Source organism: Phodopus roborovskii, unplaced genomic scaffold (assembly GCF_943737965.1).
Source record: "Phodopus roborovskii unplaced genomic scaffold, PHOROB, whole genome shotgun sequence".
NCBI lineage: Eukaryota > Metazoa > Chordata > Mammalia > Rodentia > Cricetidae > Phodopus > Phodopus roborovskii.
Window position 1 is genome coordinate 1533805 of NW_026125675.1, and position 24902 is coordinate 1558706.

Genomic DNA, 24902 nt, shown 5'->3' on the forward strand with positions numbered 1-24902 from the left:
GAAGTAAAGGGAGTGTTTATAGTAGCTATACACTAATATATTAGTTACTTTGTGTTGAACCAAAGGGAAAAAGAAACACCATGAAAACAGACCCTAAGGAAGGAATTGTGATTAGTGGGCTGCAAAAAGGTGGAGGAAGAAAACATATATAGAACAGGGAATGGTAGGAACAAAGGGAGACAGTTTGGCTGAAATCAGACAGAAAAGGAAAAAGATATAAAATTAAATGATACATGTCACATTTAGCTTTCAAGAGACTGAGCTACTAAGATCCTAACCTGGATAGTCTGTGTTCTTTGGGAGAAGAAGAAGGAAAGGAAAGAGTAGACACAGAGATGGGGCAGAGAGAATAACAATTCTTAAAGAAAGTACAAGCAAAATTTTCTAGGGAAATCACATGGATGGTAAGAAAGAGCTAAAGGCTTTGGGTTCAATTATCAATACCAAGGAAGGACAATCAAAGACATGAAGAAACAACACAAATCAGAATTATAAAATCACAGAAATGGATTAAGTAATTTAGGAAATATAGGTGAAATTTAAGAGTATTTTAATTTCAAAAGGAAAGACTAAATTTAAAAGACCCATAACTCACTAAACTCAATATGTATGCCTCAATATATAATGCCTCAAAAGAAACAGAATTTGGAGACAGCTCAGTGGTTAAGAGCACGTGTTACTCTTGCAGAGGACCCTGGTTTAATTCGCAGCACCCACATGGCAGCTCTCAAGCATCTGCATATTTACTTCTGAGTGATTCAACATCCTTTTCTGACCTCCATAGGCACCAGGAATGCATACAGGAAAAGACTTATACACATTTTTTAAGAAAATTAAACAGATGAAGAAACCAAGTACATATTTAAAACAAAATTCCAAAGAAAGGAAGTAGACTTCAGAGAAATGGCAAAAAGAGATGCGCACATAATACACATCGTCAAAGTTTTAAAACTAAAGTAAATATAAATGACGAACATGAAAATGTTTGATTCAGTGAAATTTCCTGTGGGGTGCAAAATTACAAACACAAAGATAACACGATGTACCTCAGAGAACTAGCAAAACAAATCTGTGTTGTAGTGAAGTTATTGAACTTCAAAGAAAATCAAGTCTAGCTACATAGTCAAAAGGGTTAAGTGTATAATGGGAAAAAATTAAATTATCTTTAAATTGTCAAAAGCAACATTCGCAGACAGAGCACAATCTAATGAAAAGGGGAGGGGATAATTATAGCAAAGAATTTAAATTCTAGGCAAGCTCACCTTCAAAGTGTGAATTCAGCAAAGCCTCATGAACATACAACAACTTACAGAATGGTGTTGTCATGACACTTTTCTTAGGAATCTGTACAAGAATAAGCTTCAACTGAACAGACCAACTGGAAGGAGATTGGGAAAGTGACTGCTTCCTTGAATCAAGGAGTTCCAGACTAACAATAAAGTTTCCAGTATGTACCTCAGAGTAGCTCTCTATAGCATATCCTAGAATGCATGAAGACCAAGGAATGGCCAGGTGTGCAAACACTATTCCCACCATCCTTTCATTGCTGTAGTGAAAGACTACCTTTGTTATTATTTATTACTGTTATAAGGCATATTCTAATTCTCCCATGTATGTTAAGTATATAAACATATATAAACTTATTCTGTAGTCCTAAATGTGAATTGGAATCATCTCTGTAGGCCATGAGATATTCACAGTGTTCGTGTTATTCCTAGAACTGAACATTACAGAATTCTAAAAGAAATGATGAACATAGCAGCAGGGAGAGCCTGGAACACCCATATTGTTCTAGAAATTATATTCCCCACTTAAAAATTTTTTGAAAGAAAGACTAGTAAGAGTTTCCTAGGGAAAATGGTCTGATCTGGAGGGGAAAAATACAGAATAAGAAAGTAGAAACAAATAAAAAAAAAAAAAAACAGCAGCAGATAACCATAGAACATCTTGTCATCCCCCAAGCCAAAAATAAAAACAAACAAACAAATAAAAACAGCTCTCAAATGGCAAGGTTCTTTTCTTTTTTTCTTAGATTTATCTATTTTATCTATATGAGTGTTTTACCTGCATGAATGTAAATGCATCACAAAATCTAATCTCCTACAATGACCCACAAGAGTAAAAACAGTCTTAACTGTTAAACTCTCTCTCTAGATCCCAACAATAGCTAGGTTCTTGCTCAGAAGTGTTGGGAAATAACATGAAGGCATTTTCTCATATATGTTCCATCTCAGCTAAATAAGACTTACAGAGTTGGAGAGATGGCTGAGAGGCTAAGAGCACTAACTGCTCTTCTAGAGGTCCTGAGTTCAAATCCCAGCAACCATATGGTGGCTCACAACCATCTATAACAAGATCTGGTGCCATCTTCTGTCCTGCAAGCATACATGGAGATAGAATGTTGTATACATAATAAATAAATAGATAAATCTTAAAAAATAAAATAATTGCAATGCCATTAATTAAATATAGTAGTAAAGTTCCCAATGTATTGGGAGTTATGGGAAGCTTGAGGAATTTTGAGAGAGCTTCATATGTTGTGCTAAGACTACTTTATAATCATTAGAGTGACTGGATGGACAGGGGGTTGAGAAAGCCAGGGAGGCAGACCAGAGCTATGACAGGATCCAGACCTTAGTTTCAATTTACTGGAGGTGGCTTGAGATGAGCAAACAGTTCTTGGGTAGAACCAAAACTCAGGGGCAACCAATCAACAGACACCATCCTTAAGCTTCTGCTGACTCAGCAGATGAACACAGTCAACTGATAATTACCCTGCTGCTGCAAAGTCACTAAACACTAGATCTCCCACCAATTAGCCCCCACCAATCATCCTCCAGAGTAATCTTTCCTCCACCAATCAGCCCCACATTAATCCCTCCTCCCTGGAATTCCCCTAACACCACTTAAAAGGAGATTTTTTTACCTTTTCTGGGGGGTCACTATTTGCCACCCCAAGCTGAATAAATAAGTCACTCTTGTTTTTAACATATATAACTGTTGGACTTTTCTTGGGGGCTGCTCTTAGACCCTAACAGCTGTGTGGTAACAAGGTCATTGGAGGAAGGGAAGGCAGGGGACCAATGTGCATATGGTGAAATTAAGACCGAAAATGGGAGTGTCATAGAAAGAAGCAGAGGGAACTAGAACGACAATCAGTGAGAAATGACCTTGAGTAACCCAGGCTTTATCCCAGGACAGTAGCAATCTCAGGGGATAGATGATGTTATGTAAAATGTTCCAAAACTGGTCTTTGTGTTTTGCTTTCCAAGAAGAATGGAGAATGAGCTAGGTGAAAAAGTAACAGTTGTTTATACCTGCAAAGCAACAGAAATCTTGAAACTATATTGCTAAGATTAAGGAAGCATTCCTTCATCATCACCCTTCCATCTACTATGGCAGCTTCATAACTGATGATATCAGTCTGACTCACTCAGCAGTCCTTGTTTTCACTGAGCAGATCAGGAGGGTGAACACTTTTTTAGTGTCTCCATCAGGATTCATTCCTGCCCAGCCAAAGGTTTGTTCCCCTGTCAACCGGGAAATTACAAAGATACTCAAGACTGGAGAAATGGGAACAGAAGATAGATAGTGTGAGTGGGAGATATGAAGAAAGAATATGCCCCAAGGCATGAGTGCAGCCTGGCTTAAATGAGTTCTGGGCTCACAAAGCTACAGTCAGGGTGTTGCTGATCTGAAGGCTTTGCAGGGAATGTGCTTCCAGATTCAGTCAGTGTCTGAGTACTCAGTTCCTCCAGATTATAGGACTGCAGTACCCACTTCATTGCAAACTGTGGGCCTCAGTCAGCAATTGTGAGCTGAGTCCTCTCCCACTATGATGTCCTCTTTTTTTCCCTCACTTACTTCCTGGCAGGCAATCCAAGACCATCACCATAGTTTAAGGACAGATGGTAACCTCCATTATATCACCAAATCCCCTTTGCCACACAGTTTCACAGGCATGGCTGTAACATCAGGCCATACAGTGTCTCTGGGAAGTCTGTGTCTGGAAACTATATATTCCATCCAACAAAAGGTTATTCTCAGCTCTATCCCTAGCTGCTCTAAGTTAATGATTGCAGTGGTTCCCTTAGCAACAGCTGGAGCTGACAACCTCTTTTGTGGTGCAGACCGCTGTAGTGTACTTTCTCTTGAATATCAGCATATTTAAAGAAGCCCCCCACCACCTGCTGTGCAACACCCCCAGTCTTGCTTGCCTGTGTACCTTTGCAGCCCTGGTGTCTCACTGACATGTTCTCTCTTTACGCCACAGGCCTCACTGGTGCCATTTTGGTTTCCTCTACTGCTCCATACTTTAAGGCTGACTGAATCTCTGCTTTTACCAACCTCAAAACAGTCTTCTCAATAACTCTTTTGAGTCCTCTGAACTGAGTTTTGTGCCATTAATGTTGCTCTCCGTCTGGTCCAGTGCTCATCCCCACTTATGTTGTTTAATTTTTTGTCAACTTCAAATAAACTAGAGTCATCTGGGAAGAAGGAGCCTCAATTTTAAAATGACATCATTAAAATGGTCTGCAGGCAAGTCTGTGGGGAAATTTTATTAATCAGTGGTTGATGTGGGAGAGCCTTGCCCACTGTGAGAGGTGCCTTACTGAGCAGGTGGTCCTGGATTGTATTTAAAAACCAATTTGAGTGAGTCGTAAAGAGTAAGCCAATAAGCAGCACTCCTCCATGGCTTCTGCTTAGTTCCTGCCTCCAAATTCTTCCATTTAGTTTCTGCCTTTGTGAGACCCTCAGAATAAGGAGTCTCCCAGTTTCGGTCGTTATCCCCAAGAACTCAATGTCCAGTCCAGTTGCTGCAACACGCAAGAGGCTTTAATGAACAGGAAACATTTGCACAAATAGGCTCCTCCAGCATGCAGGCTAGAGAGAAGCCCCATCCCCCGGGCACAGATATTTTTAAAGGCAAAACCCACAAGCTTAGGGAGGGGGTGGGATCCTCTGTCCATTGAGTACATAACCCTTTGAGGCCTATGGTCTCCCTATGAGGGTCAACAGACCTTAGGGCCTCAGGGTGTGCTAATTAATCTTGTCTGGGCAAACCAGAGGTGCAGTTATCTCTTTGTTTCTTAAGGACCCTATTCACCACCTGCTGACTCACAAGAAAGGAGGGGCAGTGTGAATTCTTGGTATCTTGTTACCTCAGAGCCTTGTGAAGGGAAGTTAGCAAATTCCAAGGAACAGATATTGGTCTGGGTTAGCTTTCCAGGTTAGTCTGTCCTTCATTTCAAGTGGGGGGTTTCTTTAACTTTACTTTTTTGTCTTTCACCCTGACTTGCCTTCATGATGAACTATAATCTATAAGCCAAATAAATCTTTTCCCTCCCAACTGTGCTTTATCATGCTACATAAAGCAAACTAATACACTGCCCTAGGCTGAGTCCATGTACTCTAAAGGACCTAATGCCTGCCCTACTAAAGGAAAAGACAGCAGGGAAGACTCAGCAGGTAATGAAAGCTATGCAAGGGCATTGGACATCTATTCAAATCCTAAACCCTTCAAAAGACAGAACCTAGGCAGCAGAGCCTCAGTGGGAGCTATAAAGCTAGAGTGGCAGGAAAGAGAGGAGCCATAGGGGGAGCATAGGCATATGCTGGGGACTACCACCCAACAAAGGTAAGGGCCTTCAATAGCAGGTGAAGGTTAGCTTTGGGCCCAGGAAACATCCTAGGAAGACCAAGTGAAGCTGAAGTTAGGGCTTCTGTGTCTTCTTAGGATTTCCCATGACAGCGACCCCTACCAGCAAGAAGCAGCTGGGAAAGAACAATGCCCAAATTCGCAAATATTGTTTATAAATATTTGTTTTCATTTAAATGGGGTTGGTTATAAATGGTTAACGACCACAACCAATCTCTTTTTAAAGGTAAAAAGGGGATTATGGTCTAGATATAAATACTTTGTTTTGGAATGGATTTTCAGTTATTGATACAAATATAAGGTCAATTTTGTGATGTGTATATTTCTCCTCTTGTTTAGGTATTGTGTTTATATAGGTCATTTAAAAATGTATAATTTAGTACAGATTTTAGTTACCTATAAGAGTCAAAACTTTAGTTAGGATTTACCTATAATCGTCAAAACTTAAAGTTAAGCTAGTTAGAATTTCTAGATATTCAGAGATGTATTTGAGATGGATAAGCATTCTTTAAACCTTTCAAAGACCTACAGAATATGGCATTTAAAATGGTTTAGGGTTTTTCTTGACAATGAGACATAATTGTTCCTGGCAACACCACCTGCTTCAGAAAGGAAGATGAAGATGGACATTGAAGAAACGTGGTATGGAGTTCTGTGGTTGTTAAGAATTGAACTCAGGACCTCTGGAAGAGCAGGCAGTGCTCTTAACCTCTGAGCCATCTCTCCAGCCCATTGGGGAAAGTGGGGGAAGGGGCGGCTTCTGCCGCCTGGGTGAAACCCAGGTAAATCCGCTTCTGGCACCAGATATCGCGGTTAAATAAGGATCTGGATAAACAAATAGGCCGAATAGATGTTTATTCAGGGAGAAATAACTTACAACCTAGACAGATGAACACCAGGAATTCAACCTGATCCTCTCCTGTCTGAGTCACGCCAGAAAGAGAGCCTTTCCTCGCTTCCCTCCGACCTCCTTCCACAGGTCACTCCGCCCATGGCTCCACCCCCAATGGGCGTGGTCAGTGCCACAGAGGGACCATCTCACTACAGAGTTCGCTTTTAATATGGCAAGACTAGCCATTTGGACAATATACTGCTCTTGTTTGGACTGTTTGACGTTATGCTGTATAAACTGGACATGCAGGACCCACAGGAAAGTGACTGCTGATTCAAGATGGGCATTGCTACAGAGTTCCTGCTTCATGGAAGAGTCTGCCAGACAGTCTGCAGGACAGATAAAAGTGACTGACAAACTGCCAATACAGGCGGACAGTTTAAAGTTTCCTGCTTTGCTGAAGAGTCTGCCAGACACACTATGGCCTATAGGCTGAAGATGGTACATTACAGAAGAACTTCAGGTGCCTGACCAGGTAGCAAAATGTCTCTGTCATTTCTAGAGTTTATATGTTATCCTTCTGTGGTCTTTGAAGGAGTTGAAGACAGATAGTTGAAGAGCTAGCCAATAAGAAACAGTAGTAACAGATCAACATCTTTATATCTAATACAGAATCTCTGTGTGTTATTTGGGGCTGGCACGACTGTGCGACCAGGCTGGTGGGAAACTACTCGTAACATACAAGTCAAAATGCAATCCAACATATTAAAAAATGAAGAAAGAAAAACTGGATAATTAACTCAGTGGATGCACTATAAGCATTTGAGAAACTCCAACATCCACTACAGATTTTTTTTTATAAAGAATTATTTTATACTCCCAGAAAACAAGATGGCAATTTTCTTAGCCTGACAATGGATATCTGTGACATGACTACTCTCACACCTTTGTTCAACTTTTTATTGGAGATGATAAGAATAAAAATTTGCAAGAAGCAAACATCTTTGACCCATATAGCAACTCTTGAGGGTCTCATTTATTTTCATTTTTATATAGATTGATGGATAGATAGATTGATTTTTAGAGACAGGGTTTCTCTGTGCAGCCTGGCTGTCCTGGAACTTTTTCTATAGACCAGGATGGCCTGTAACTCACATAAATCCACCAGCCTCTGCCTCCCAAGTGCTGGGATTAAAGGCGTGCACCGCCACCTGGCTAGAAGGCTTCATTTCTTAATATGATCAGATTGACAATTCCTGAAAATTCCTGAAGGTACACATTTAAACCATAACACCCAGCCTCAATTATTTTATTGTAGAAGTACAACACACTAAGACACTAAGAATATCATTAAATTGCTGAGCAAAAACCACCAAACTGGAAGCAATATACAGTTCTAGAAAATACAAATAACTTTGGGAATAATAAGCAAATCATTGCTACCTGACCATAGAGGAGGAAGAAATTAGATTACCAGGGGTCTGGTGAAGACTTCAAGGTAATAGATATGCTTTTGCCTTCATTTTGGTGAAGACTTCATAGTTGCATATGTATTTATGAAACCTTATCTAAGTACGGTGTTTAATTAAAAGTTTAATTATCACAGTTTAAACATGCAACATATTGCATGTCAGATTCAAGCACATGGTTTTAGTTTTAAAAACACATAAGAAAAACTGTGTAGGCAAATGATTTGATCAGACACATTAGAAACGAAGTTATACAAATGAGCACTTCAAACATAAAACATATTTAATCTAATTATTCATCAAGGAATGGATACTGAAAATCACTTCACACCAATTTGAATGGATAAAAATAAAGGTTGACAACCCAAATGTTGATGAGTATAAGAAAGAAAATGCACTCTCAATTGAAAAACATTCTGGCAGTGGCTAATAACTAAACCATGACATGGCAAATTCCCCTCCAAGATTTTTACTCAAGGAAATTGAAAGCATATGTTCACACAAAATATACACAATTATTCATATAGTGAATAACAACCCAAATTGGAAATAGCCCATAAAATAGGGATGAATACAACAACTATACAATGAACTGTGACTCGGCAATGAAAGGAAAGGGAACATATTTCAACAAGATTTTTGAGAAGAATCTCAAAAATATCATAGTAAAGGAAAGAATTCAGACACAAAATAGTGTATATTATCTGAGTTCATTATCGTGCAACTGTAATTACTCAAATAGTCTGTCTATCATGAAAAAACAGTGGCTTCCCTTAGGGAATCATGCTGGAAATGGGCTAGAACAGGATGCATGGGAAATTTCCAAACTCCTCATAATGATTTATATCTAGCTAGGGGAAAGATATTTATCAAAACTTACCATCTAGATTTATACATTTCACTAAATGTAAACTTTGCCTCCAAAAGAAAAAGGGACAGCAAGTAAATGTTGACCTCTAGTTGTTGCTAAACTTGCTGAGGTACTTAGTGCTGAAATGCACTGATTGCTCCTTATTTGAAATATGTCAGGAAAATAAAGACAGGCATAGAATCCAGCAAATACAACATAATGCTATTGGAGAGGATTAAGGATTGGTGCATAGGCACAAACTTTCTGCTGTTCTGCATGCTGCAAATTTTCATAAAAAATGTAAAGATGAAATTAGAAAAAATTTATCTGACAAAATTGTTACAAGAATAGAAAGTATGGGGGCTTGAGAGATGGCTCAGTGGTTAAGAGCACTGGCTGCTCTTTATGGAGGATGCTGGTTCAATTCTGGCTTCATGGGCACCAAGGATGGAGCAATTCAGTCACACACAAAATAAAAATAAATATTAAAAAAAGAATAGAAAAAAGTATATAAAGTAAGTTGTGTTCTTTTTTGCTAAAATGAATTAAATGCTTATGAATAAAAAACCCACTTAGTGTCATACTTCTATAGTCTTATTTCCTCTCTGCACCCCAGAACTCCGTGTGTGTGTGTGTGTGTGTGTGTGTGTGTGTGTGTGTGTGTATTTCAGTTTATGAACGTGAATGTGCACATATGTGTGCTTGTGGAGATCAGAAGAGAACAGTAGGTGTCATTTCCTGCTTTTTGAGCATGATCTCTCAGGGGCCTCAAGCTCATCCAACTCCAGCCATCCATTTATTTCCACTTCCCCAGTACTGGGATTATACACATAAGCTGCCCCACCCATTTTTAACATGGGTACTAGGGAGTGAATGTGGGTCCTCATGTTTGCAAGACAAGTACACTACAGGCTAAACTAATTCTCTAGCACTTAATCTTCCTTTCTTATGCTGCATATGCCAAGATTATCTGGGTGACAAGATATTTAGCTTTGATGTTGCTCTTGTCAGCAAATGCTGCAGTTTCACAGAGGCATGCACATACTTCCCTCCTGATCACCCCAAACATCACCTGGATGGGTGTTGGATAAAGTTCTCATCATTCTTCTGAGGGGTTTTGTATTAATCTTTGTTTGTTAGTGGCTTACTCGGGAAACTACTTTAAGAAGGCAGTTACTTGTGTCGCCAAGGATGCACAAAGCAGAGCAATGAAATTGACCAAAAATGTACCTTCAACTGGCAACTGCTTGAAGCACCTCTAAACCAAGACACTTGTTTTGGGATTCATGGTATAACCTGCTATTCTTTAATTCCAGTTGCTATTTATTTATTGGTCTGTGCCTCCTAATACACATACATAGTCTCAAAAGAGCTCTGATGTGTGGCTCTTAGAATAGGTGTAAGGGTCTAGTTTTGTTTGTGATTATATTACCGGTGTCTGGCACAATGAAGGCTCATGCATGACTTTATGAAGGATCCTGACCCTTGCAGTCTTTTCTTGAGTGCCTTCCCCAAACCCTACTGTCATTCTGAAGGTTCTAGCCTTGTCAGTCTCTTTATTGTCTCCAGCATTAATCAATTTATTTTGCTCATTTATTCTTTTAGCATTCGTCTTTACATTCTTTCCATGCTTATTCTCTCATCATCCAGGATCCATGCATTTTGTTTTCCCAGTCTCACGTACCCCACCTCCTCTCCTCACCCCTCCCCAGAAACGCCCCCATCCGTCCCACCCCCTTTTCAGGCCAATCGCAGCCTAGAGGCCGAACGGGACACAGGCCGGGGCGGGGTTCACTCTCAATACCCCAGGCGGCGCCCCTGGCTCCGGAAACCCTCCGCCTGGCTGTAGGGCTCCGCCAGGCTCTGGCGGCTCCGTGGCGCTTCCTGCCACGCCGGGCCTGCTTGCACCACGCCAGCTCTGCTTCTGCGAGGGCCCAGAGTCAGGCACTGCGGGCCGGGTGAGCGTGCGGACTGCGGAAAGGACGTGCAGCTTGAGTGATCGTGAGAGATGTGTAAAGTCAAGGATGTGCGGCCCAAGAGAACATGCGGGGAGGCGGGAGGATGTGCTTAGGGGCCTGAGTGAGTGCTTGGACTGCAGGAAAATATGCGGGGAGGGGGCGCCTCACAAAGTGGGGAACTGCTCAGCCTTGGGACAAGCCAAGGACCGAAAAGGGACAGGTCTGTGGTGGTCGGTGGGCTGGAGAGGCCCTGAGGCCTTCTCGTGTAGGGTTAGGGGCAGCAGCCAAAGGCGGGAATTGCTGGTGTATTCAGGCCTGTGCTGCTCTTTGGAGGATACTAAGGTTGGTCAGGAGCTGAGACTGGACTCCCGCCACACACACACACACACACACACACACACACACACACACACACACACACACACACACACAGAGCACCCAGCCACAAGGAGACTGCAGGGATGGGGTGGGGGGATTGGCGTAGTGGATGGGGGAGGGGTTGTACCTCTGGGGCCCTGAAGAAGGTCTGGGCTTGGGAGACATACCTTTCCCTTTGAATGGGGGTTGCCTAAGGATAATGGCAAAGAGCTGGGAGTATAGATGGGAGTCTTGCTGGAAGAAGAGACCTACTGTGGACCTTCTGAGAGCCACATTTTCTGGCACCACTCCCTTGTCCACTTCTCCTAAAGTCCTTTGCTGGTTCCTCCGGTCTATATTTGGGTAATTAATTACATGTCTTTTTACACACGTGCATACTCCCTCTTACCTTTTCAGCCCACTTCCCACGGGGCTCATCTGTACCTGCTGACTGACACCCTCTAGTCAGGCTTGGATTCGGTGGTGGGCAGCCCCTTCCAGTCTCCTTGGCCACTGGAACATTTATTCTTAAACCTCAGCCCCTCCATTTTCCTTTTAGTAGAAATTTTGGGTGAGACCAGTTGAATAGCACCTCTCCTAGGTAGGATCACTTACCTTCTCCTATTGAGCCTTGATATAGAAACAACATTCATTCACAGTGTCTGACACAGTCTGGTCTATTTCCCCAAAGTGGACCTGGATCTGTATTCAGAATGTCTTGGGACAGTGATTTCAAGCCTTTTGTTAATGATAGCCTCCTTAGAAAATCTGCTAAAAAATGTTAGTTCTCTTGCCCAAAGTGTGACCACCAGCACTCAGAAGGAAGCCCCTGGATGGGAAAGCTGTCCAAATTCTAAACAGGCAGCTGTTTCACCATATCCCCAGGTTCGAATCTTTTCTATCAGGACAGTGTAACTTCAGTGATTCTATACTTACAATTTATTTTGATTTGTAGAAATGGGAACATAAACCTTTCCTCAATTAAACACTACAAAATCCCCTTCTGGTCTACCTTCTGGCTTTTTATAGAATGGAATAAAGAGGGAAACCTAAACAGAGAGACAGGTACCCACGCAAAATGACAGATTAAAAAAACAGATGCCTTCCCACCAACACATAAAGAAAAAGGTAACATGGGCACAAATATACCAAGAGAAACAGATTTTCCTGGTAAGACAGTCATTGCTTTTGACCTTTCAGGATTCTGTACTTTTGAGTAGCAGCCAGATTTCACGGTACAAGATGCGTATATGAGCCTCTTGCCTATCTCCTGGCCTACCGGGTTTGTTTGGAAACATAAATGTCAGGAGCACCTGTAGCCCCAGGGCTCTTTCAGTAGTAATTGCATCATGGACTCACTGAGGCACATCCAGACCTTGGCAGTACCAGTTCAGTTACACAGCTTGTCCCACCTTTGAGCACTCACTACTCAAAGAACAGGTTCCTGGAAGATATCCATATGAGCCTGCATCTGTTCACCTGAGTTATTTCAATCCAACAGGTGACACCTTCCATACTGGACTAATCACTCTTGGAACTGTTTTAGAACAAGATGAGTCATCCCTGTGTATCCCTTTTGGGTAAGTCTAGGTGTTTGCAGAATGTGCTGTGCTGTTAGAAGGCCCATTGGTAGGGGTACAAGATAGTGAAGAAGCGTTTTGAGTTCTGGAAGCTCATATATGCTAGTGTCGCCTAACTACTTGCCCAGAAACGATTCTGGCAATCTTAGACAAACAGTGCCAGGGAGACAAGGTGCCTGGCAAGGAAAATGGGGAGACCAGGAGATCACCAGGGAGAGGGAGCAACCATTGGGACCAGATGTCTTTTGAGTGTTCACAACTTTGCAACACATTTGCCTTGGCCCTAAAGAAAATTGAAGTTTTGTGGTCTCTTCTAGTTGGATTTTCTGGTGGTGTGATTAAACACCCTGACCAAAAGCATCTAAGACAGGACATTTTGATTGAGGCAGTTCTTCCATTAAGGGTCCCTCTTCTTAGGTAACTCTAGGTATGTATCAACTTGATAACACCTAAATCAGCATGTCCTGAAGATATTCCTACTACAATTCTCGTTTCCGTATTTGAGGCACTTTAGGCGTTTGGGGCACCCATGGAAGTTTTTGGAAACTTCCACATGGGTCTTTTGATTGGCATTGCTACCTATTCCTGCCCTGCTGCCACAGAAAGATAATACTTATCCAGGGAAGTATAAAAGACATCAAATTATTCACTACTTTTTATAATTTGTTTTATGTCTCTGTTGAATTCAACTCTCAATTTCTGTTCTTTCAGGTAAAAACAAAATGATGATTTTTGGTCCCTTAGTGTTTGTAATTCCGTGCAGTCAATTCAAATAAGTAGCTTAGGTAAAACTTACATTGTGGCTGAATCAAACTTCCTTGTGTCTATATACCGTATTTTATTTATTTATCTGTTGCTGAATACTCAGGCTGATTCTATGAATAATACTGCAAAACAAAACCACATATGTAGAAGTATCAATGACTATACATTAATAAATATAATTGTTGCTGTAAAGAAAGATTTGCTCACCATATGAGCTCTAGTGTTCTAGCATTCGCACTTGTCCAGCCCTGCAATTGACACTGACACTGTTGTACATGATTGTTCACAGCAGTTGTCTATTAAACAGCTGCAGCATACATGGACTTGGCTAGGCCAAATATGAAATTTGCAGTTAATCCTGACAAAGCTTTAGTGCTCTGGGCAGGGATAGCCCTTGCCTTTGTGTCTCATGTAAAGAAAGACAGTGTTGTTTGCCTTCAAAGTTGGTTTGTTTTCCTCTCAGCTTTCTTTCCCAGTTATAGGAAGCCCATGGAAAGTTCTGTAGAATTCAGGGTATGTTTTTCTATCCTGAATACAAGTGACTTTTACGTTCTATATGGAATTGCTTTGACCTTGATCTCTAAAAATCTATTTCAGAGGGCAATGGACACCTGTGATTGTCACTGCTGCCACAGCATTCAGATTCTTTTCTAGATTCTATTCCATCATTTTAAAGTAGAATAGATGTGCAACACGGAGACTAAGTGATCCAGTTGTTTTATTTTTAACCACAGTAGGGATTCATGTGTATTATCATTTTAAATAATCTTCCTATACTTGGGATAAGCTCTTTTACCTGCTAATTGAGAGAGTTTAGCTTCTTTTTGTGAAATCGGGGCCCACCTCCTGTTTTCACGAGTACCTTTTAAATTACCTCAAGTGCTCTGTTACCATGGGTAGCCATCACATAGCCACCAGGAGCTAAAGTGCTCTCAGACCAAATCCCTGGGGTGAACTAGTCCAGGAAGGACTGCTCCTATTGCAATATAGGAAGGATAATTAACAGTTCTTTTACAGTTGTAGCTCCAGGACTTTAACAGTTAATTGTGGCAATTAAGAAAAAAAAAAACACTTCAGTGGGATTTGCTTCATTGAAGGTGGGTGGTTTGGGAGACCTCTGTGTACATGTGTGGTGTCTGTGTATCTGTGTGTTTCTGTGTGTCTGTATGTCTGTGTGTGTGTGTGTGTGTGTGTAACAGGAAAAGAATGATGTATGTATTTATGCAGTTAGGCTCTGTTATGTCATGTAGATAGTATGATTTAAAGGCAGCTACAAAACATATATCTATACCATGAAGCCTACACAGTGCTTAATATCAGCTGATCTAATGGTTCTAGCCTGGGTACATAAAGTTGTACATTCTTTATTTTCTGTAAAATGGTGGTGATAACAACCAGTCCTAAGTTGTGATAGTAAAGTTATGTGACAGGAGACACACAGCTCCAAATATTCATCCTATTTGCTTTAAAAAAGGGAGCTTGGTCCATTTAACACAACACTCTGGCTCACATTGATTCTATTGTTCCACAATACATCATGTCATGCCCTACATGATGCTAGGAGCTGCTACAGGCACTGGGAATTTAGGGGTAATCAATGGAGTGAAGGCCCTGTCCTGTTGGATCAGATTTTTTTTTCTAAGAAAAACAAGCAACTTCAAAAGAGAATTTTTCATTAGTGAAAATGTTTGGAGGAAACATCAGGACTAAAGAATAAAGAGGTTTAATGAAGTGACATTTGAGTTAAGGCCCGAGTTATTAGAAGGAGCCTCATGTGATAAGAGATGTTATTCTTGGCAAATCCACAGGCTTTGAGGGCCACAGCCTTGGTATTTCTATCTGCATGAAGGTCAGTGTCTCTGGTTAGGGTGATTTTGAAGGAGTGGGCAGGATATACAATTGTGTACTAGACCAAAGCTTGCTACAGGCTTGAAGACAAGAAAAGGTTTATAATAGGCCATCTTTGTCCAGAACTGCATATATGATATGATGTCCCTCTCTCCTTTTCATTTGGTAACACCAATGTCAGTTGGAAGCAAAATGTTTTTTTTAAAAAAGTCATGTAATAAATTTATGACCTGTTCATTTTGTTTGTATAAGAAGCCAAAATCAAAGAAGACATTGAATGCATACCAAGAATAATCCATTAAGCCAAAGGAACCCTGCTTTGATGACAGTAGGACAAAGAAAGAGTTTGTCCACTGAATATCTCCGGATGAACTCACATTCGGAGAAATACTTTTGCTAGGCAGTCAGCTAAAAATGGGTAGGAGGGCTTGCAAAGACTTTGGGGTCACATTAAACCTTCTGGCCATACCTTTCCATAAAGCTGATAGTTTCAGGAGAGAATTCCAAGAAGTCTGTGCCTAGACTTTCTGATAACTTCTTCACAAACTGCTTACAGATTTCCACTAGTCCTTCTCTTTGACATACAGGTATCCTAAAATATATTGGTCTTTTTATTTGACCTAAAGGGCTATTCCTGTGCTGTCTCCTTGGTCTCAGCCCTGTTCTCTGGCATGCTGAGCATCTGTCCTACCCCAGATTAACCCACCAAAGGCTATTTAAAATTGGTCTTTCCTATTACCAGTGAAATTCAGCTTAATGTGTAAAAAGCCACACATTAAACACATTAAAGAAACTGAAAACTTACCTTCCCTAGCCTTGTCTCTCTTCCTTTGTAGCTACATAAACATTGAATCAGTATGCTTATTCTAGCTACAAGTCAGCCTCAGTGTTTTCCTTCTTTGTAGGAAAATGTGTTTTTGTTTTCTCCCCTTTCTCCTCTTTCTCCTTTTTCTCCTCTTTCTCCTCTTTCGTGTTTCAGCCACATGTTAATACCTACCTGTATCTTCTGTGAAGAGTTTGCATTTTTTTTTAATCTGCTGCATGTTATCCTAGTCTGGCCACCTACTGATTTTTATACTGAAACCGTTCAAGTTTTCTTCTTGCTGTAAGTTCTAGGACTTTTTAGTAGAATCTTCAGAACTGTGAGTCACCTTGAGCATTCACCTTCTTCCCATACACTTTTTTTTTTTATATTGAGATTTAGACTCTGTACTATTTTCTGTGCTTTTAGTTTATCATGTCTGTGTCCTTAACAGTTTCTTAGACTGTATGCACTCTTTTTAAAGCAATCTAACAACCTGTACCTACTAACTGAAGTGTTTAATCCATTTGTATTTAACTTAATTATCTCTGTGATACAGTTTCAGTTTGCCATCCTGCTATTTATTTTCATTTCTTCCATCTCTTCTTTCCCCCTTACTTTTCTTCTTTTGGGGTACTAACATTCAGCAGTCTTGGAGAGCTTGATAAAAACACATGCTTATGTTTAGCTAATGCTTTTTCTTGAAATAGACAATGAAATTTTAAAGCTTTTCCAATGCAGAAGATGAACGTCTTAAGTTTCCTTGATGCCTTTGTGTACTTCTAAGTCTGATTCCACTTGAATGTTTTCCCTTATGGTACAGAGTTGCTAATTGCACATGTTCTAAATGCTGGCTTTTGTTTAAAATATTTATCCTTCATCTCTCACAGACATTTTTCTAGGTGGATATATTTTGATGGATATATTTCATGTATAATTCTTGGATGACAGTCTTTTATTATAATACTTAATTATTTTCTTTTGCATCATTTCTTTCCTCCAGCTACTTTTAAGATTTTCCTCTTAACATTTTCAGAAATTTAATGGATGGTAGTTCTTTCTCTGGCTTCATTTAGATTGTTATGTCTTCATGTTTTCCACTGTTACTTGTAGTATCTAACCTACTACTCATACCCAGTGAAAGTTTTATATGTATTCATCTACCAGAAATCTCATTTGGTTCTTTTTATATCCCTGTTTTTCTTTTTTTCACTGCTGAGGTATAAATTATTGTTTTTCCTTATCTGTTAGTTCAATTCACTTCCGGGTGCCTCTACTGGATATTTATTCTGTTTGCTCTTGGTCACATTTTGGTGTTTCTTGGCAGTTCAATTTTTATTGGAATTTGCACATTGTAATGATGATTTCGTTGAGTGTTTGGACTTTGAGGGTTATGAGTAGTTATTTATAAGTCAATTTGATGTCCTATATTTAAGTTTTTATAGGGCAAATCTCTTGTATTTTGGGCTTTAAGAATAGACAAGACTTACCATTGAAGCATGGCTTCTGAACATTCCTGGGGATCATAAAGACTTCTATGTGAGTTGATCAGACCTTGAACATGTCCCTACCTTTGTGTGTCTTGGGAATTGTTCAGCTTATAGTCCTTGGGAGTTTCATTCAATATTTGTATTCAGAAAAGATTCAAGGGTACATACCTTTTCACTTCTTTTCCATACATACATAGCACAATGCTTTCTGAGCTCTGCTCTGCAACCTGCATTTTCCCCTACCACCATAAATGGTAGCCTTTGAAGCTTCTGATGAGGTTGCTAAGCTTCTCCTATACTGTCAATCTGGACATTGCCTCCAGGCAGAGCACTGAACTGATGACACTTATTTTTCTAGGAATCTTAACTCTATGCTTCCTACTATCCTAGTATTAAAAAAAAAAAGGTTGTAAGGTGGTTGAACACAGGTTTGCAACTTGTTTGTGAATGTTAAATCTGCTCCTTGTTAATCCATCATGGCCATGACTATGTGTGGAAATTTCTATTCACCTCTTCTAATATGTCATATGTAAGTCTTTCTGGAGTACCTGGATTTTTGTTATCCTTCACTTGATGCTAAAATGCTTCCTTTCTACTTAATTATGAGTTGAATTGAGTTGACATCAGAACATGAACTAGTTGGCTGTTTCTTTGAATTCACTGAAATAAGAGGCCTGTAATGCACAGGCCTCTATCATAAATCTTACCATAGCTCACTTACTTTGCAACGTAGAGGTAAGGCCACACACACATACACACTTCAGATCTTTTCTTTATCGATGTAATGTTTGAAGATCTTTTCTTAGAAGTATTTTTCTCCAGCTTCCCATTTTGTTGAATAACATGAGTAGGTTCTTCATGTTTTTTTTTTTCTCAATGACTAGGATGTACTTATAAAGGCCATACTGTTAGTGAAGAAGTTCAGGTTCTTGCTCTTTGTCACCTCTCTTCCTTTCACTGGTCCCACCAGTTTCAGGTGTCCCTATTCTGAGTTGTTTCTTTTTAGTGTGCTTCCTCCGTGTATGAGTACTGACCTCATCCAGGCTTACTTTAAAGAAACCCTGTCGTCAGCCAGTCTCTGGCAGCTAATCTTCCTGTCAGCAGTTCTCTGTAGCTGTCTCCAACTCCGCCTAAGATAGCATTTGTTTGTCTTATCATGCTTCCCTCTGGCCTACCTATATTAACTCGTTGCCAGCTTACTTTCTTCCTGTTTCATAAATGTTTTCTCAGGCAAACTTATGCTCTGCCTTGTCACTCAACCCACATGGAAAAAAAAAAGACTGTAAGATTTAAAACTAGGGAATAGGAAATCACGAATGCCATCCCAGGGGAACAAGAAGAAACAGGGCTGTTGTCACTCACAGCTTTTTTCACTTTCCTTAGCTCCACCTGCTCCCCAAGGTATTGCCCTTCCCCAAGATGGAGCTCCAGGAAAGCAGGTCCTGGCAGTCCCTCTAGAGATGCAGGAGGCCAAGGTGAGCTGTTCTTCCCTCTTGCCTTGCTTGAGATTTTGTCAGTGCTCCCTGATTTTGGCCTCAGCCTTTGCCTCTTGCCCAGCATGACATGCAGCAGAGTATGACCCCTGGCTACTACTGCCTTCCTTCCTGTCCTCGGCTTCTCTCCCACAGGCTGCCAAGGAATGAATGTCCAGTGTGCTTATGATACCCACTGTATATGTGACACAACTAAGTCTGTGTCTTCTGTCCTTTTAGGAAGACAGTGAGAGTCCCAGGACCAGACAGCACAGCTCTCCTTGTGTTTGATCTTGTTTTCTTTCTAGGACTCCACATTAGCATCATACACAGATGTGAATACTTCAGGTCCTACCCTCTTGCCCCTGGCATCACTGGTGCCACCCTGCTTCATTACAGATTAGCTTAAAAATGACTGACTATCAATGTTATTTATTGCAGGATTCAGTATCATTTGATATTGTACCGTGGCACCTCACAGAACAGGAGTGGCTGGGTCTGAGTCTGAGCCCAGAGCAGCAGGCACTGGCATATTCCAGGGCTGTAACCTCTATTGGTAAGAATGCCTCCAGAACTTCTCACACTCACCATCTACTAAAAGTGGAGTTGGGGATACATGGCCACCCACATAAAACTTCACTTCGTTCTTCCTTATTGAGACCACTCAATAGCAACTCCCCCAACTCCTTATGGCATGTAAAGATCTCTCTCTTCCCATCTTTCACTTGAAAAACATTAGATCAGTAGTCAGTGAAATGGCTGAGCCTGCTGACCTATGTTCAATCCCCAGAATCCATAACGTAGGAGGAGACAATTTGTGCAAGTTGTCTTCTGACATGCACTAGTGTACCTTGGTATGAACATGCCCACATAGTTACAGACACAGTAAAGAAATAAATGTAAAAGTGGAAATGAGAACAGACCTGTCATAATTATAGTGCTTTTAAAATTCAATATATTGTCTTCAGGTAAAGACTCTATCAGACATTAAATTAATCAGAACAGATACTGTACTTGATCTTAAGTCATAAGACTGGAAAGACACATTATACCAATATATACAAATAAATAGTATGTTTTAACTATACTATATATACATACATAAATTATACTAATCATATGGCCAGTTGATTCGAGCTCATTGTTGAGAGCTCTTGTTTATCCATCAGGTATTTGCATGGGGTGGAGGAGTTTTAGAAGGAACTGTTGAGAGTAAGTCATAGACAGCCCAGGAGATTTGAAAAAGATCTTAGACAGCTGCCTTCTTCCATTACCAGGAGTTCCTGTTGTGAGTCCTGCTTTGGTATCTCACCCTTCACAAGGACAAGTTCTGTTGGTATCAGATCCATCCCTTAGCACAGATCACACTAAGGACCCTGGTGAGCATAAAGGAAATTTGGGAAAGGGGTTGACTTTTGGGTTGGAGGAGGCTGAGCTCTTAGGGTTGAAGTTAGACTTGGGAAGACCTGCTAAGCTTGTGGAAGTTCTAGGATTATGGTTGAGAGCCCAGCTGAAGCTCTGATAATGAGGTGTGACTATCCCTTTGCTAAAAGCAGTGTCCACAATTGGGACTCTCCCATCTTTCCCTCTGATGTGTTCATTTAATGGCTTCTAGGCCCTTTCCTGGTACTTAGCAGTTTCGGGAGAGGGATTATGGACAAAGGAAAGTAACCTTTTTCCCAGGCTTTCTGTAAACTGTTGTGTGTTTTATTTATCTTTTATCACTTACCGTTGTAGAAAATACCTCTGTGACCCACCACCAGAAGATGAGTGAAGAAGCCCAGCAGCAAGAGATGGCGTCCACGAGCTCCCCGAGGGCCAATGACCCCAGCGCTGAGGTCAAACAGAATGGGGACTCTGGGGGAAGGGGAGGGAGCCCACAAAATCAGCCCATAGAACACCATTTTGCATGTAAAGAGTGTGGGGACACCTTCCGCCTTAAAGTGCTCCTTGTTCAGCATCAGAGGGTTCACAGTGAGGAGAAGGGCTGGGAATGTGGCGATTGTGGGAAGGTCTTCAGGGGGGTGTCAGAATTTAATGAGCACAGGAAGAGCCACGCAGCTGTGGCTACTCAGCCCTGGCGTGGCCCCAGTTGGGCTCTGGAAGATGCTTTGGAAAAGAGGGAGCAAATGGAGAGGGAGGCGAAGCCCTTTGAGTGTGAGGAGTGCGGGAAAAGGTTTAAGAAGAACTCAGGCCTTAGTCAGCACCTAAGGGTGCACAGCAAAGAGAAGCCCTTTGCTTGTGAGGAGTGTGGGCAGTCCTTCAAAGCCAACACCCACCTCTTTCGACATCAGAAGCTTCACACTTCGGAAAAGCCCTTTGCGTGCAAGGCGTGCAGCCGGGATTTCCTGGACCGCCAGGAACTTCTCAAGCACCAGAGGATGCACACAGGCCACCTGCCCTTCGACTGCGACGACTGCGGCAAGTCCTTCCGTGGTGTCAACGGCTTGGCAGAGCACCAGCGCATCCACAGCGGCGCTAAACCCTACGCCTGTCCTCACTGCGGCAAGCTGTTCCGGAGGAGCTCAGAGCTCACCAAGCACCGGAGGATCCACACTGGTGAGAAGCCCTATGAGTGCAGCCAGTGTGGCAAGGCCTTCAGCCAGAGCTCCAGCCTGCTGGAGCATGCACGAATCCACAGTGGTGAGAGGCCTTACGCATGTGGTGAGTGCAGCAAGGCATTCCGGGGGCCTTCTGACCTCATCAAGCACCGGCGCATCCACAGTGGACTGAAGCCCTATGAGTGCGACAAGTGTGGCAAGGCCTTCCGGAGGAGCTCAGGCCTGAGTCGCCATAGGCGGATCCACAGTGGGGCCAGGCGCTGTGAGTGCAGTGAGTGTGGTCGTGTGTTCAAGAGGCGTTCAGCACTGCAGAAGCACCAGCCCTCCCACGTAGAGTAGACACTGCCCTGGGACCTATAGCAGAGGTCCACAGAGGCATTGGCCCCGTCAAAGGAGATGAACAATTTTGTAGCAATTATCTATTTTATTGTGTGAGAGGTTGAAATGATTTGTACTGCCACCAGCAATTTATAAATGTTCATGTTTCCCACTACACCTACTGAGGGTAACTGTTATCATTTTAACATAGCTTGGCTACCTTCCCCAGCAGAAAGTACTGTCAAGGTATTTTAATCTTCACATCTAGAATGAGAAGAAAAATCTGCATGCAAGGGTCTAGTAGGGAGCTGGGAGGTCCTTTTGAAGTTCTGCCCCTGAGGGAAATACAGTCCTGTTCAATGGCATCAGTATGATGATGTACCTTTCTTGAAAGGAAAATTGCCCCAAGGTTTTGGCTTTTTCAATTTATAAAATTTTAGGGATGTAAATAGATCAAATGCCATATATTTAATTTATTAATTTTGTTATAGATACATATTGTAAACCACATTATATGGAATAATATATTAATTTAGAGAATACTCGTTTCACCATACTCCATTTGTGCATTTTTGACCTCACCATCATGAAAACTTGTTTGAGTCATCATCACTCACCTCTGTTTGATCTATAGTAGCGCTGTGACAATCTATTCATGAGGCTGTCACCAACAGTTTTCTCCCGAGCCATAAGAACATATTCATATAATATTAGAAGCATTACTTTGTGGTTTTAAATTAGTACTGTACGTACAACATGACCACTTCAAGTGGTGCTTTTCCAAATGGCCTTTTAAAAGGCTTTTTTTTCCATTTCAGGCATTACTCCTAGTAAAACTTACTGAACTGGAGATAAACCTTTTTTGTCTCTCATTTTGTTTAATTCGGTGACCCCTATGAACACCAAAATCAAACTTGTCAGTTGGAGTTTGTCCTCACATGGTATCATCTTGTTCAAAATAAAGTGAGAGTATACTCCCCAAATGAGAGGGACATCTTCAGGACTTTAAGGTAAAATGACATTTCTTTCTTGAAACATCTTCACCTGATATCAGACATCATAAATGGCACTTCTCCAACCCTCCATTTGCAGGTTTGAAGAGGGAGTAGTCAGTCCTTACCTCTTAAAATTCTCAAGGAGTGTGCCTTGACTACAAGAACTCAGTAAAGGTCATTTGCTGCCATCATACAGCTCATTAGTATCAGAAACAAGGATGGACCCCTCAGGCCTCCTGACTACTGGTCTCATCTTTCATACAATGACTTCAGTACTATTTCTCTTTTCTTGCATGAAAATTACCCGTTCATCTCCTTTGACTAGTTATCAAGTTACCTTTAGATATGTTGACTTTATATAGTAGTTCTTTCTGTATCCATTGCCATGTTATTTTCCAATTGTTATTGCTTTGGTTTTTTTTTTATTAGTACTTTTAAATTTTTGTTGTGCAGACTTTGTATTTTTTATGTATCCTTGAATTCTAATTCTTTTTTTGCCTGTTAACTTGTGACATTTATGGCTTCATGACTTAGATATGATGACATTTTCTTCAAAAGTTTACTTACAAAAGAAACATTAAATTGCCTGCCCACCAAGAAAGTGCAGATACAATGTGAGCAGACTGTGTATATGTCTGTGGGCAGCACTTGACTATACAACTTGGCCACTGAGGCACACAAGAGATGTGTCTATCACACATTTCTCAGAGCACTCTGTAACTGTTCGTCAGTATAGCCCCAGCCATCATCAGCAGGGCTCAGCTTCACCTAGACCAACAGAATGGTCCAGACATGGTCTGGCAGCAGCCATCCATCCTTCAAGCTGTTAGGAGCCTTGACTATTTTGGGTTCAGTAACTGAGAAGCAGTTCCACATATTAGACACAGAAGAAGCACCTGACTGGTGATGATATATCACCTCAATCCTCCTTCCAGCAAGTGACTCTGGAATGAGAGATCAGTTTTGTGGCTTCTGCTTTGGGCAACCAGAATGAGAAATTTGCCCGTGTCTTCTGGCATTGCTTTCTGCCGACACATCTAAGAGGTATGCCAGCATAGGCCTGAAGAGATGGAGCTGTGTTCCTCCAATAGGCTGCATGCCATGCCACAGAAGCTAGTTGCACCACATCTGGTCCAGGACTTGGACTAAACATTCCCAAGAAGGTCAATAAAACAAGATTAGAGGGCAAGAAGCTATTCTGACAGTCCATGTAGCACAGAAATCAAAACTGATCACCCTGCAGTTTGTCCGTTGCTTTAGGCAGACCCCTTTAAGCGAAACAGCAGGTGAGGCTTGAGTTTCCAGTTGTGCTCTGAGGGATGTTGGGAGACCAGAAAATGTGCCCTTATGGCAGCCTCTTGAGGGAGGTTGGCCTCTCCATTGGGCATAGCCTGGAAGGGCTCCCAGCCCCAACCTGGGCTGCTAGGTCTGATTGACATGACCTCCATGATCTTAGCCAGAAGGGCCTCTAATGCCCCGAGGTCACTACAGTGGCCCTGTGGGGCTTCTCCGGGTTGGAGAGAAGCCAACAGAAGTTGCTACACAGTAACTCCTATTGTTCTGTGGGCTCAATTCTAGTGGTTTCTTGTGAATTGGTCTGAAACCACTTCTTTCTGTGATTACTTTTCTCATTGTGAGTTGTTTGGACAAGTTGTGTGCAGCTGTCATTGGGTAAGGAATATTGACATTTACAAGGGGAAAAATTTGGCAACTTAGCCTTGAAGGAAGACCATTTCTTGCTCATTTGTCAAGGTTGAGTAAAGATATTAAAGTCTAGAGTAGCACTAACTTAGAAGGTAGTAAAGTGGTCACTACCCATCTGGAGTATGGCATCTCTTCACATCCTTCCTGCTCTCTTTTACTATTTTCTAGTTTATGCTCTCTAATTTTTTTCTGAAACAAATCCTTTTCTTTATTTCTTTCTTTTGTGTGTGTGTGTTAACATT

General features: G+C 41.3%; 1 protein-coding gene and 1 pseudogene across 2 annotated transcripts; one reads left to right on the forward strand and one right to left on the reverse strand.

Moving 5' to 3' along the window:
* The first annotated feature begins 10628 nt into the window (after positions 1-10628).
* On the forward strand, positions 10629-22285 carry Znf275 (zinc finger protein 275). Of its 2 annotated transcripts, none has more exons than XM_051178258.1 (4): positions 10629-10768; positions 12627-12705; positions 20360-20461; positions 20820-22284. In XM_051178258.1, the coding sequence occupies exons 2-4, from the start codon at positions 12678-12680 to the stop codon at positions 21980-21982; spliced, it is 1293 nt and encodes a 430-aa protein (XP_051034215.1). In that variant the 5' UTR covers positions 10629-10768; positions 12627-12677; the 3' UTR covers positions 21983-22284. The 2 variants fall into 2 exon arrangements, with proteins under 2 accessions (XP_051034215.1, XP_051034216.1); XM_051178259.1 differs by lacking the exons at positions 10629-10768; positions 12627-12705 and adding exons at positions 18889-19085; positions 19524-19638 and having other exon boundaries at positions 20820-22285.
* LOC127217400 (uncharacterized) lies at positions 20015-20130 on the reverse strand (annotated as a pseudogene).
* Positions 22286-24902: the final 2617 nt, after the last annotated feature.